General features: G+C 39.1%; 1 protein-coding gene across 8 annotated transcripts in view; it reads left to right on the forward strand.

Moving 5' to 3' along the window:
- The window catches only part of LOC131439375 (complexin), a 721,216-nt gene that overhangs the window by 320,865 nt on the left and 385,799 nt on the right, over positions 1–14,552 (forward strand). For 5 of the 8 annotated variants that reach the window (XM_058610312.1, XM_058610354.1, XM_058610302.1 and 2 more), the window contains exon 2: positions 212–569. In XM_058610312.1, the coding sequence (XP_058466295.1) occupies positions 515–569 (55 nt within the window). In that variant the 5' untranslated portion in view covers positions 212–514. The remainder of the gene's footprint in view (positions 1–211; positions 570–14,552) is intronic. The other 3 variants (XM_058610344.1, XM_058610329.1, XM_058610336.1) reach the window with 1 other exon arrangement.

Consider the following 14,552-nt stretch of genomic DNA (forward strand, 5'->3'; position numbering starts at 1 on the left):
TTAGTGTGCTGTGTTCTCGGGTTCTAGGATGAACATTGTGTCCAGAACTTGAACGAAAAACTCGAAAACCATTTTTTTTCTTTCCTAGTTGTTCGATCATTTTCTCGACATTTAGTCAATTATTTCTGCCCAGTTTACCTTCCTCAGTTTCTGAATTTCCTATTGATATATTTATGTTCTTTTTTTTGCTTTGCACCTTTTTCTCTTTCAGTGAGCAAAAATTACCGACACTACTGTGTTCATAAACTTTAGGATCTGATTCTCTTCCTTTCTCTGTCCTATTTCTGAAACACCTTAGTGTCACTTTGCTGTGAAAGGTTGTGCTTGTATAATAGTACCTTGAGAAAGCGAAAACAGAAACATACGGCAGGCGAGTGAGTATGTGTGAGTGTTTTTACCCCTGACAGAAGAAAAAAACACGAACAACCAGTGTTGTGAATTGTTAGTTTAATTAAAAGTTTTTCGCGAGTGTTTTATTCAATAGTAACCCGTCGCAACTAGACAACCGGAAACGATGGCGGCTTTCATCGCTAAGCAAATGGTCGGCAGCCAGTTGAATGCTGTTAAAGGTGAGTGTCATGACAACAAAAAAAAAAAAAAAAACAAACACAATAAAAAAAAGTCATATTAAAAATTCAGCAAAGATCAGTCAAACAAATGAATAATTTCACTGACTGAAAATCACATCAAATCGATCGCCGCAAAAGAACGAATCTTGCCCCAAAGGTTTTAATTAATTAATGGAAAAAGGTTTCGGCAAGCCTTTTGGCAGATCCCGACGGCAATCCGGAGCAAGTGTAAACCCAACGTTCGCACACCGTTAAAAGTCCATCCCAATCAATTAGATGGCTTGATTTGAGTGACGAAGGGTCACTTTTAGCTTTGCTACAAAGGTTTCGCACAGTGACCGTATTTCCTATTGTCGGCCCGAATCGGGGTAGAGAATTAAATTTTCACACGCCGGGCACGCTCTTTCGTTTGATGCTCATTTGAAGTGGCCAAATTGGTCTTTTAACTGTGCCACACCGGGGTTATTTTTCGAACAGTTGGCTCCAACGGGACACGTTTCCCAAGATCCCAAGGGAAATTGTGTCTCAACAGCTATTAGAAATGCCTTTACACTTTTCATGAAGTATCAGATATCACAATTAAAACCTCCCACGAGTTCCGACGAAGGATCAATAGAACTTTTTCGAGACACAATCTCATTAGGGCTACCGTCTCGGATACATTTCTCGTCTGGCAGTAATTTTATACTGGGCAAAATGGGATTCTACATTGATAACAGTATTCAATTTTCCGGCATATGAATAATTGTGCTGAATTACTTTATACTGGATACGTCTATGTAGTCTATCTAACTGTCTAGGGATCTAATCAACGATGCGTGAGAAATGTGCGTTGTTGACTAGGCTGGTTCTGTTCTCAACAACAATTTTTCAGCCGATGGGTAATCTACTCGTTTTTTTATTCAATAGTAACATATTTGAAGGCACACTGCTTAAGCTCTTAGATGCCAAGGGCATTTTCTTATTTTAAATTATAACTAACTTAAAACTGGGGTATTATCATTAGGGTAGTGGCGAATTCCGGTCGCAATGGTCGATTCTGGCAGATTCAGTCTGCAGCTGGCGATCGGCAATGGTCGGTGGATTAAATATGACATTAGTGTCTTCCAGATGACGATTATATGTTCCAATGGGTCCGCGGGAAACACCCCCAGGTCACAGAGACCCAGCGGGTGGCCCGCATGTTGTTCATCGACTGAAGCAGTTTTCCCGTGGGCGATGATTTTGCCTAAGAAAATGAAAGAAGTATAGAAAAGTAATTTTGTGGAAAACGGGGTGAAATAGGGGGTATGAGAACGAATGACCAAAAACGATAAAAATCTAATTAGTTGTCATCGAGATGGTGGAGAAACGGAGAAAGGGGGACCGAAGAAGTTAGTGACAGCAAAAATCTACTCGTTGATGGAGACCTGTGGTTTTCTAATTGTTAGATCTGATTTTCTTATAGTACAGAAGCTTTACATAATTTATTTTACACAACCTCCAATATGAAGAAACATTTTACCGCGCGATAACTTTCAGCGCGCACAAAAAAAAACTACAAGAATCAGCCCCATGGGGTTATTCGAGCCATTGATGTGGAACAAGGCAACCAATATTTCTAATGATCTACAATCAAACAGTTCAATCAATCGTCACCCTTTTGAATGATTGCGCACGAGAGTGTGCTTAGATTGATCTTGATTACGAACCAACACCGATCATTGTTTGTCTTAATTTGTATTTGTTTTATAGTCGCAGAAATTACACCAATATCCCCAATGTATGCAATTATATCTTTGTATATACTTGCGATACGATTTTGATGTTTAAGCTTCTCTTCGCCAAGCTTGTGTTCAAGTTTTGTATGCAAGCAGTTATTTTTATAGCGTTAAGCTTCTCTACCATTCTGAGATTTCGATTGAAGCGATAAACTTTTTCTCATTATCAATCGCGTTCATCTTATATAAATTAGAAATTAATCTTAAGCACTCAAAATTTACCCTGGGTAGTTGTCAATTTCTCAGGCGAAACGATATAACATGGAATTTCATCCAAGCTTGCATGAAACAAGATCAGAGCATACCAATTAAAGCTTCAAATCGTTTCATGGCACTTTTTGTCTTGCTGTCTAGCAACAACCTACCTCTAGCATGCTACGCGTATGCAGGGTTGCCACATTTAAATCTATATTTTTCACCAGAAAAATCTGTAAATCCCTATCGGGGGATCAAAAATCTGTATATGAGAATGATAAGAAATCGAAGCACAACGAAATGAAATCTGTATAAAATGTTCAAAACGATGATTGTAGCAAAGCGAGATTCTCTTTGTTTACTTTCTCTTTCGATTGCTAAGAGTACCGGTATAATAGAAAGAGAAAGTAAACAAAGAGAATCTCATTGTTACATTCGTCGTTTTGAACCTTTTATACAGAAATAGTCATTAGAACCCAAATTTAAAGACACTAATACTTTTCTTCTTCTAAAATTTATGGTGTTGTAGATAAAAACCGTTGGAAGTAATTTTTGCCTTTGAGCACCCCGAAATGATCATTTGATTAAAAATTCCATATGAAATTTTTAATAAGCATATGTTTGTCTAATTTCAAGAAAAGCATAGAAAAATCTTCGTTAACAGGCGGAACCATTCGTAATGTTTACCGTCCCTGATATGCTCTTTTATTTGTTTATTTGGAGCAGGGAAAAGCCCGGTGTTGTTAGTTTCTGTCAAACTTGCAGGCAAACTGTCAAACAAACAGGCATAAAACCTCCTCATCCTTAGCATCAACAGATTACAATCATCCAAATGATACATTTCACTTAAACATAGCATTTCTAAACTAACTAAAACTAAAACTAATTATATAGTAACCCTAGGAACAATTTCTTGACAACGTTTCGTGATAGATTAAAGTCGAATGAATTGGAACAGTGGTTGAATCTTCGGCACATGCTGGCGAAAGGCTCGTTATACCCATAATTAGTTCTAGCATAGGGGGTCCTAAGAAAAGAATAGTTTCTAATAGTTTTATGTAAGTTTGGAATCAACACAAAATCAGGATAATGGGTTTACTTTATAAAAATCAGTACCGATCATTATTCTATTAATAATTCACGCTATCGAAAATCTGTATTTCTGGTCGACAATCTGTAATCTGCATATTCAGAATCTTGGTCACAAATTTATCGATTGACCAATCAGAGCGATGATTTCCCTTTGATGTATCGCTTACTCCTTCAAAACCGTCGTCTATGGCAGGGAAATCCGATATGGCGGAGATTTTTAGCAGACAAAATAGGACACTGCTAGCTACTAATCAAAGTTTTAATAATTTCTGATTGAAAATACGTGGCTTGATACATTCAAATCGAATCTTGAAAATATTTCCAATCAAATAATGAAATAATATTAATAATTGATACAAAATATACTGAGCTGTAAGTATTTAAAACCTGAACAAATTGCATTATCTTGTGCATACCGTCTTAAGGTTACAGGGCTTTGGAACAGTAACCGTATAGACTATGCTACTAGCCACACTCGCTTGTGGTCTCAAATGGTAACGTGGGATGAGTATTTCCTCGCTTCTAGTGACCTAACATGCAGTTTTCCTTTCAAAACATTCCAGCTGAGCTATCCTCTTCGTGAAGAATGGTTGACTGGTTATTCGGAACGACAACTTGATGAACACATAGTTTGGTATACGGACGGTTCTCTGTTGAATGGTCGTGCTGGTGCTGGTGTCTACTGTCGTTAAATGAGGCTGGAGCAGTCTCATTCACTTGGTAGATACTGTAATGTGTTCCAAGCAGAATTCTACGCAATTTTGTGTGGAATACAAACGGCACTTCGTCAGAGAATTTGTGGTAAACGAATTTATTTTTGTTCCGACAGTCAGGCAGCTTTAAAAGTACTCAGTTCGAATGATTCATGTTCGAATCTAGTGATCGCATGTCGAACTCAAATTGAAGACCTCAGCATTTCAAATGCTGTTTACTTCTTATGGATACCTGGCCATTCTGGTATTACTGGAAATGAATGGGCTGATGAGTTGGCTAGAGCTGGTGCAACGAATGATTTCGTTGGTCCTGAAACAGCTTTTCCACTCTCAACTAGTTGGATAAAGCACAAGATTCGTTCTTGGGCGGTATCCAAACATGCCAGCTACTGGCGCAGCTTGCAAACTTGCGCTCAGACAAAAGCATTTTTACCAGATTTGAATCTGAAAATGCCAAAGTGTCTACTGCATTTTTCCAAGCATCATTGCAGTATTCTGGTCAGAGCTCTGACTGGACATTGCAAACTCAATTATCACATGGCTACTATTCAACGTGCTGAGTATTATTCGTGTGATTTGTGTGAATGCGATTACGGTACTTCATATCATCTGATATGTAACTGTCCCGCATTAACGCAACTATACATCCGGGTTTTTGGTTCTCCATACTAGGTTGAGTCTGTGTATGCGAAGCTGAAATTATAGGATATTCTATTGTTTCTCACCCAATGTGGTAAGGAGCTATAGTCAGAGAGGTTCATCGTTCTTCATGGAGTGAACGAATCCTTTCTTTATTGACTTTAAATAGGGTTTAGCAGATTGTTTGGCATCCTTTATGGGGTGCCGAATTTACTTCTGCTCGTACATAATGCGAATCATTCTGCGTTCTTGCGGGAATGCACAATGGTGTCGCTTTTGTAAAATTTTACAACTACAACGATTGGAACACTTTTCATTCGATTTCCACAAGTGTAAAATACTAATTTTATTGTCATTTCGCTTAAATCACATGTAAATCCGCTCCGAATTGAACTAAAAAGAAAATTGTGCTTTTAGTCAACAGCAAAACGAAAATTTGGCGTGACGTTAATTCAGCACCCTAAATAGTGTCGATCCCGGCGACATCTGTGATTCAACGCTAGGCTGATCGATTACTTTTACACTAAGCTACAGAGATGTCAGATATTTTTTCAAACAATCTGTATTACCTTGAATGAAAAATCTTTTATTATCTGTATTCACTATCAGAACGAAATTTTTAAAATGAAAACATGTTGACGTATTGCATTTTATGGTTTTGAAATGAGAAATTTGATAAGCGTTCAACGTTCATATCTCACTCCACAACGACGATACAACAAAACATAATCTCAATTTCGTGTACTTTCAAAATGTTGCCTTGGTTAGTTCATGATAAACGCTCAACTTCCAGTGCCAACACCATTTTAAGATTTTCAGATCAATTTGTGGTTCGTCCATTGATTAAGAAACTTTTGCTCTGTCACTGCTACCATTATTTGTTCTTTCCAGCTTTTCTGGGAAATCTGTATAAATCTGTATTGAGTTTAGGAAATCTGCACAAAATCTTTATTTTGAATGAAATCCGTATGCGTACGTGAAAATTTGTATAATACAGATAAATCTGTATAACTGGCATCTCTGCTCAACTCATCTATGAGCCTATATCTGTGATTTAACCTTTTCCCAATTGCTAATGAGCTTGCCAAACAGCTATAAGCGGTGCTAAGAGACGCTTGGATTGCAGTTAGATAATGTAATGGTGCACCTAACACACCCCTGGTAGATGTGAATAGCAAACAAAAAAAAAACAAAATAACAGTAGTGTTGGTAACAGATTCTTCGCGTTCAAAGACAACGCGCTAGACCTATACGTTTCAGTTATTCAAAGATACGTGAACTTTATTCTCCGGAACGATGTAGTATTTTGCTTCTTTGAAATAAGCGAATCGAAAACAGAATAATCAATGATGAATTACTGTTCGTGTACCTTCGGTTTCATTGTCCCAGCCTTTTGGACTGTAAACGCTTATTGCCGCAAATATTTAAAGGCAAGTCCTTCGATTAGCTTCCGTCAGTATTATTGTTATTCACACTTTGTAGAACTCAAATGCAAAGACGTTTTATTGCCGTGCGTTTGCCAGACAACGGTAAGGGAAACTAGCTGGAAGATTTGCTTTATATGCCATCCCACGACAATCAATCGACTAATTAGAGTGACTATCGATATTTGGAAGTGCGCTGGAAACATAGTACATGATTATTTCAAACACAGTACTATAAACATCTCGATAATGTTAACACCATCATTTTGTATTCGTAAATAATGTTGATATTCCGTTTATCGATTAATGTTTGTTCAATTACCTTCATAATTTTTCAAAGTACACCCGATCTGACGATGACCTGCCCTCGTGCGGAAAATGCCCGGCAGCATTAATAACCGCACGCTGTAATCATTTTTATCGCGAAAATCCAATTAATCATCCCATTTTGGGAAATTGGATCGAAATGTGTCTTTCCGACAACGCGCCTTCGCCGTAACTCGTAATATTTTGTTTGTTTTTTCCCGGCAGGTGTGCATTTCATGAATCCGCAATCAAAAACGAAATAATCAACAGCAGCCGGATTGTTGCTTCATTTTTCGCGGATTTCGGGCTCCGATTTCATGCGGCAGCTGCCATCCGGAAATAGGTCTTTCTGTTGATGATGCTGAAATAATGATGAATGCGCAACAGCTGGATTCAAATTTTGTTGTGATTTTTAATGATCAAAATATTCATCCGAAGAAGTAAAATTTCTTAACAGATTTGTTACAAATAAAAATGTGTTTAGTTTTGTTGAACGACGGATTTTATGTTTCAATAAGAGACACACTTTTCTAAACGATTATTAATTTTTCGTAAAATAGTTAGTTCTCGATAGTAGATTTGAGAACATTCCGATTTCAGTCAGCTACGACGCTGTTGCTTATTTATTCCACTATTGGTAGAAATTATGCAGAGAGCAGTCGTTTATCGGAATGAGTTTCTTATACGCGAACTACTTTGAGACTGTCTTTCTATGCGGCAGTTGAAATTACTACCAAGTCGGACTGGAACGGGTATAGCGTGATGGGTAAGTTGATGCCTTTCACGCAGCCCACCTGGGTTCATTTCCCAACCCCGCACATAGGGTCAGAAAGTTTATCTGATCCGAAGAGCCGAATACCCTTACAGGTAAAACCTATTTAACCGAAACAAAAAAAAAACGTCGAAAAGTCGGAGTTCATCGATATCGATTTTAATAAATTTTCTGAACGCGAGAAAACAAAAGCGAAATCCGAAAAAAGCACCACAAAACAACCAGGAGACGTTTACAAAAAGAACGTAAACGGTGTTTTTGGATGGGTTCGAGTGAAGCGTATTTGCATAGGTTGAATGCAGCGAAAATGCTCGGATTTTGCACACGAGTTCTTATGAAATCAACCAAGAAGATTTTTGAACCTGATAACGAATATTTTGTTCTTCAAGAAGACAGTAGACCAATATCTCTATTTACATTCCATATTTAGTAAAAAAATGCGTTTTTGAGATCTGGTTCGTAAAAAAAAGTTTACGTTATTAAGACTTTAAATAGTAAAAGAAGTTTTATGTAATGAATTTGGAAACCCCCAATCATTTGTTTATTTTCGTAACAAATGTGAAGAGTAAGTGCAAGAAAATAATGTCTGGGATCGTTTCAAAATCCAAGAAGGCGTTTTCCGGTTTAATGATATTTCTTGTAAATCCCTACAAATTGGGTTTTTTTAGAACGGGTTTAATGAGTATATATCGGAAAACGATGTTTAACGTGGTTCTTAATTCCAAGATGGCGACTTCCGGTTTAATAATATTCCCAGAAAGCCCTTATAATATGGGTATTTTTTGGAACGGATTTGATGAATAGGTCCTGGGAAAAAATATTTATGGTCGTTCCAAAATCCAAAATGGAGACTTCCGGTTAATTGATATTCCTTCAAAACAATAAGGGTTACGGATTTTATGTGTAGGTACCAGAGATGGCATTTCACCAGAGTTATACACGCTAGAGTCAGATTTTTGCCACACCGAGGATGAAAAAAACGAAGCACCGCACAAAGAGGAAAGCGCACTTCTTCTCAGTGTCGAATAGACAGCATTTGAGTGTGTGCTTGTGGTTAAAGCAGCTGGCGCGAGTGAAACACATTCTCTTCGCATGAATCGCTCACACGCGCTCTCGTCTAAATACACCCAAGTGACACTGGCGCGTGGTGATGAGCGAACACTTCTGTGAACTTCAATTAATAGAGAGTAGATCTGGCCTTGCTATGGAAAATTTGCAAGGAAAACCGAAAATTGTACGATAAATTGTTTTATTTTGCTGATTTTGCGTGTCCACGCTTCATCTACGAAAACCATACAGCAGAGTGCTCACCGGCGTGTACACCTCTGTGAAAGTATCTGCATCCACCTCAGAGAGTTTATTAGCTAATGCTCTAGCACTTTGGTGCGATTCAGTGGAAGAGGTAAAAGGAAATAAACAAACGCACTCATGATGCGTGCACACTTACACAACAGTGGTGTATAAATGTGAAAGAGAAGAGCTCTCGTTGAAGTTGTCAGTGCGAGGGGAGAAATTTTGCTTGCTCTTCGTCACACAGAGGAGATAGACATCTCTGGTAGGTACAAAAAAAGGATTTGATGAATAAGCGGCGGAAAGCTATGTTTAGAGACGTTTCAAAATCCAAGATGGCGACTTTGTGTTATTGATATTCACCCCGATTGTGTATTTCGATCGAATCGGATTTTGTCGAACGAATGTAAAAATTTGCTTTCTGTAGTTCGATCGAGTTCGAGTTTTCCATACAAAAGCATCACTCGATCGAATTAGAGAATGCAAATTTTTACATTCGTTCGACAAAATCCGATTCGATCGAAATACAGAATAGGGGTGATTCCTTGTAAATACTTACAATATGAGTATTTTTATTAATTATTAGTTTATTAAAACTCCGAATACCAAGGCGATAAAAAAAAGTGGGATCGTCGTTTTTTTTCAAAATTAAAAGCTTTATGGCGAAAAAGTGCTTACAGATGCATTATTCAAAGTATTGTCCGTCGCTAGCGACAACTTTCTTCCATCTTTCCGACAATTTTCGGAGCCCGGCTCGAAAAAAGGAGTCCTCTTTTGACGCTATTCATGAAGCAATCCATTTTTCCAACTCTTCGAAGGATTGAAAATGTTGACCTGCCAGGTCGTGTGCCATCGAACGGAATAGGTGGAAGTCAGAAGGGGTGACATCTGGGGAATACGGCGGGTGGGGCAAGACATCCCATTTCAGCGTTTCCAGGTACTTTTTGACCACTTTTGCGACGTGAGGACGAGCATTGTCGTGTTGGAGGATGACTTTGTCATGTCGCTCTTGATATTGAGGCCGCTTTTCTTTTAGCGTGCGACTAAGGCGCGTCAGTTGCGTTCGGTAGCGATCTTCTGTGATGGTTTCACCTGGTTTCAAGAGCTCGTAGTGAATCACACCGAGCTGGGGGATCAGCTACAAATACAAATCCAAATACAAATCATAACCTTGGCACCGTGAATATTCGGTTTTGCCTTCGACGAAGTAGCATGCCCGAGTTTTTCCCATTATCTTCTGCGTGTAGGATTATCGTATCGAACACACTTTTCATCACCGGTTACGATTCGATGTATAAAACCCCTCACGATTTTGTCTTTGAAGCAGTTGCTCATATACAAATAGACAGCGTTCGATGTCCCTCGGTTTCAACTCGTACGGCACCCAGTTTCCTTCTTTCTGAATCATGCTCAGGGTTTTGAGACGTTTTGAAATGGCTTGCTGGCTCACTCCCAACGATTCGGCAAGCTCTTCTTGGGTTTGGCACAAATCTTCATCAAGCAATGCTCATGCTTGCTCATCTTTGAAGGTACTTTCGCTTCCACCACCATGTTTGTCTTCGACATCGAAATTACCATTTCTGAAACGTTGAAACCACTCCCGACACGTTCTTTTACTCAGAGCAGCATCACCGTAAGTTTCTGAGAGCTTTCAATGCGCTTCAGCTGCATTTTTTTCGAATTGTTACAGAAAAGTAAAACTTCCCGCAAATGGCGAGAATTGGGCACATAAACAGACATTTTGGAGCGTGAATAATACGAAAACAAGAGCAACTGTCACTGAAACGGCGATGATAATTCGTTAGGCACTGTACACACTCACTTTAAAGGCATTATCATCTATGTATTTTGACCAGCATCAGCCGGTACAGCCACCTATCGGAAAACGGCGGAAGCATCTGATATTCAAAGTTACCTATTATAAAAAGTTCCAACTAAAGTGCGAACGCTTACTTGGCTGGCCATATCTCAGTTGTTAGAAGTCCGATTTTGTAAAAAATTTATCATTAGACAGATACGTCTATCACAACATAAATGGAAAAGAAATATTTTCAATTACACTATGTTAATAAAAGTTATGATCGAAAACGTAATCAAAAGTCCAAGCTTAAACTATCGAAAACTTCATCTTTCCGACATATCTTCAAATTCAAAGCGACGACATATGCATTTAGATTCCGATAGATTGCATTTGACTTCAGCTATATGTTTAAGAAGAAATTAATTTCAACTTTACTGAAAATGTCTCATAAAATGCAATATTTTCACAGAAATTTTAGAATATGAGAAGTATTCGAATAATGCTAAATACAGCTAAGCATTTTTGTAAGCCAATCGATTGAACTTGATACCAGCTATAATGTACGGGAAAAAATAGTTTCAAATTTACTCAAGAAAATCCAAAAATTAGGTATTTCACCGAAATTTTTCAAATTAAAATTAAATTAAACCTGTTTGACACTTAGCATGAAGTTCATATCGAACATTTAGGCATTGTTTATTTGTTTATTTGTTAAAATAATTCATCTGACAATTAAAAGTCTTAATGAATAACACGAAGTACAACGAACAAACTTATAAAAAGGATACACTTAATAATTTCTGTGAGAACTTGTGCGTCGGTTCACCAAATTCAAAGAGATGCTCAACTTTGGACAATGCACGTATACATGCTGTCATTGGTTCATGTTTGTCGAAAGTAGTACGATAAAATCTTGGTTGAAGTAGACTCGTCGAGCGTAGAGATCGCTGAGAAGCACGGAAGTCAAGAAGAGATAACAATTTTGGTGAATCGATATCGCCATTGATTACATTAGCCACAAGTAACGCTTGCTGCATCTTTCTTCGTCGCTCTAACGATTCCAGGCCAATCAGACGACAGCGGTCAGGGTACGGTGGTAAATCCAGTGGGTTTTCCCATGGGAGGTGCCGCAAAACCAGCCGGCTAATTTTCGCTATGAAGCCGAGTTGTCGTGTTGCTTTGGAAATCATGGTTGATCGGTGTTGGTTAAAGGTAAGCTTAGCATCCAGCGAAACGCCGAGGTTATTGACAATGTCGACTCTTCCAAGAGTTTGTCCATCGATTTGATAGTTTTGCGATGAAATGTTATAACTTGACATTTCACGGTACTAATAATTAAAAAATTTCTTCTACACCAGCCAACGAAAATATTTAAAAGTTCCTGGAGACGAACACAATCCTCAATAGACCGAACTGCCAGATACAGCTTCAGGTCATCAGCGTAAACCAGTCTGCATCCAACGCCAAGTAGTAAAGTAGCGTCGTTAAAGAACAGCACAAACAATAGTGGACCTAGGTTACTACCCTGAGGAACACCAGATTTATTCGTGAGAGGAGAAGAAATACACGAACCTAGCTGCACACGTAGCACTCTGTCGCATAAATAAGAGCTCAGCCATTTAACAAACATTCTCGAAGAGCCTAGTCGGGATAATTTTGTTACAAATATTTCATGATCTATTCGATCAAACACTGCTTTCAGATCAGTAAAAATTGCATCAATTTATACTGATCTGAAAACCGAGTGATACAGGTTGATGTCCAGGCATAAAACCAAGCTGATCAGTGGAGATGTACGTTTTAGCTTTGGAAAGTACGACGGTGCTAACCACCAACTCAACAAGCTTCGACGCTGCTGACAAACTGGTTATACCACGGTAACTTCGTACATTTAGGCGATCGCCACTTTTGAATACTGGGAACATATAAGACTGTTTCCAGATTGTCGGAAATATGCCTTGCTCGAACGACTTATTGAATATCACACACAAAGGATCAGCCAAGACTTGGACGCATCGACCATAAACTACTGCTGGAATATTATCAGGTCCGGTAGAGTATGACTTTTTCAACCTTTTTGCAGCGGTGACGATCATATCCGGAGTGATTGCAAATGTACTTAAATCCACTAGACTAACAGGAACGTCCATTGCGGCGGTTTCGGCCTGCGTGGCAAATGCAGTACTGTCAGCAAAAACAGATGCGAAGAAACTTGCAAACAGTTCACAAGAATCTAATGTACAAGTGGATTCTACCCAATCAAGACGAACGTATGGAGGAATTGACGAGCATTTTCGTTTCGAGTTTTTTTTTTTTTTTTTTTTATTCAATAATATAATATAATATTAAGGCACACTGCTTAAGCTCTAAGATGCCAAGGGTATTTACTAATCTTAATTATCGTCTAACTTAAAACTAGAGTAGTATCATTATGTAATATAGTATCTGGCGATCGGTAGTGGCCGGTGAATTGAATTTAGGATGAGATGATTCCAGATGGCGATGGTAATTTTCTATGTTGGCCGCATTCTTCGGTCCGTGAGGGTCCGCGGGAAACACCCCCAGGCTACGAAGGCCCGGCGGGTGGCCCGCATGCTGGTCATTGACTGGAGCGGTCTTCCGGTGATGGTGATGTTACGGAAGAGAATGAAAAAAAGAAGTAAATATTGTGGGAAACGGGGTAAAAAAGGGGTGTGGGAACAAAATGTTTGAAAACGACAGAGATCTAATTAGTTGCCATCGAGATGGTGAAAAAACAGGGAAAGGGGAACGAAAAAGTTAGTGACAAAAAAAAAAGATCTTGTTAATTCCAATGAAGATGGTGGACAGGGACGGGGATCGAGAGAATCGGGCGGATGTTAGTGTCGAACCTGTAGGTAGAGATTATATTTTCTGAGCGAGGAATAACACATTACACTTGTATATCAATGTGTTTAAGGTACTGGTATATGAGAAGCATATATGAACTATCCCGACTCGCCAACACATCCCGAACCGGCACCTCAGGCGGTCTACCTCGGGCCCTGAGGGATTCCAGTAGCTTCGACCTGGCGTCACGATACTCTACGCACGACCACACGACATGCTCGATGTCCTGATAACCGTCGCCACAGGTGCAGAGCCCGTTCTCCACGATCCCGATACGCCGGAGATGTGCGTTGAATGTATAGTGATTTGACATGAGCCGTGACATAACGCGAATGAAATCACGACTCATGTTCATCCCCTTGAACCAAGGTTTCGTCGATACCTTAGGGATAATGGAGTGTAGCCATCGTCCCAGTTCGTCATTCGTCCATGAAGTTTGCCAACTTTCGAGAGTTTTCTGACGAGAAATACTGAAAAATTCATTGAAGCAGATTGGTCTTTCATAAATATCACCTTCCAATGCGCCCACTTTAGCCAATAAGTCTGCCTTTTCATTGCCCGGAATGGAACAATGCGAAGGGACCCAGACTAACGATATTAAATAAGACCGTTCAGATAAAGTTCTCAAATGTTCCCGTATTTTCCCCAGGAAATATGGGGGATACTTTCCTGGCTTCATTGCCCGGAGAGCTTCTATTGAACTTAGACTGTCCGTGACAATGAAGTAATGGTCTTTGGGCATGGTTTCAATGATCTCGAGGGTGTACTGAATAGCAGCTAATTCTGCGACGTAAACTGAAGCCGGATCACTGAGTTTGTAAGAAGCGGTGATGTTTTGATTGAAGATGCCGAAGCCTGTGGACTCGTTGATGTTTGATCCGTCAGTGTAAAACACCTTTTCACAGTTGACTGTTCTAAATTTATTATAAAAAATATTTGGGGCCACTTGAGGGCGCACGTGATCCGGAATTCCATGAATTTCTTCTCTCATGGATGTGTCGAAAAACACAGTAGAATCAGAAGTATCCAAGAAATGAGCACGGTTGGAAACAAACGAAGAAGGATTAATATTCTGAGCCATGTAATCAAAATACAAGGACATAAAATGGGTTTGAGAGTTAAG

Source organism: Malaya genurostris, chromosome 1 (genome assembly GCF_030247185.1).
Source record: "Malaya genurostris strain Urasoe2022 chromosome 1, Malgen_1.1, whole genome shotgun sequence".
NCBI classification, from domain to species: Eukaryota; Metazoa; Arthropoda; class Insecta; order Diptera; family Culicidae; genus Malaya; species Malaya genurostris.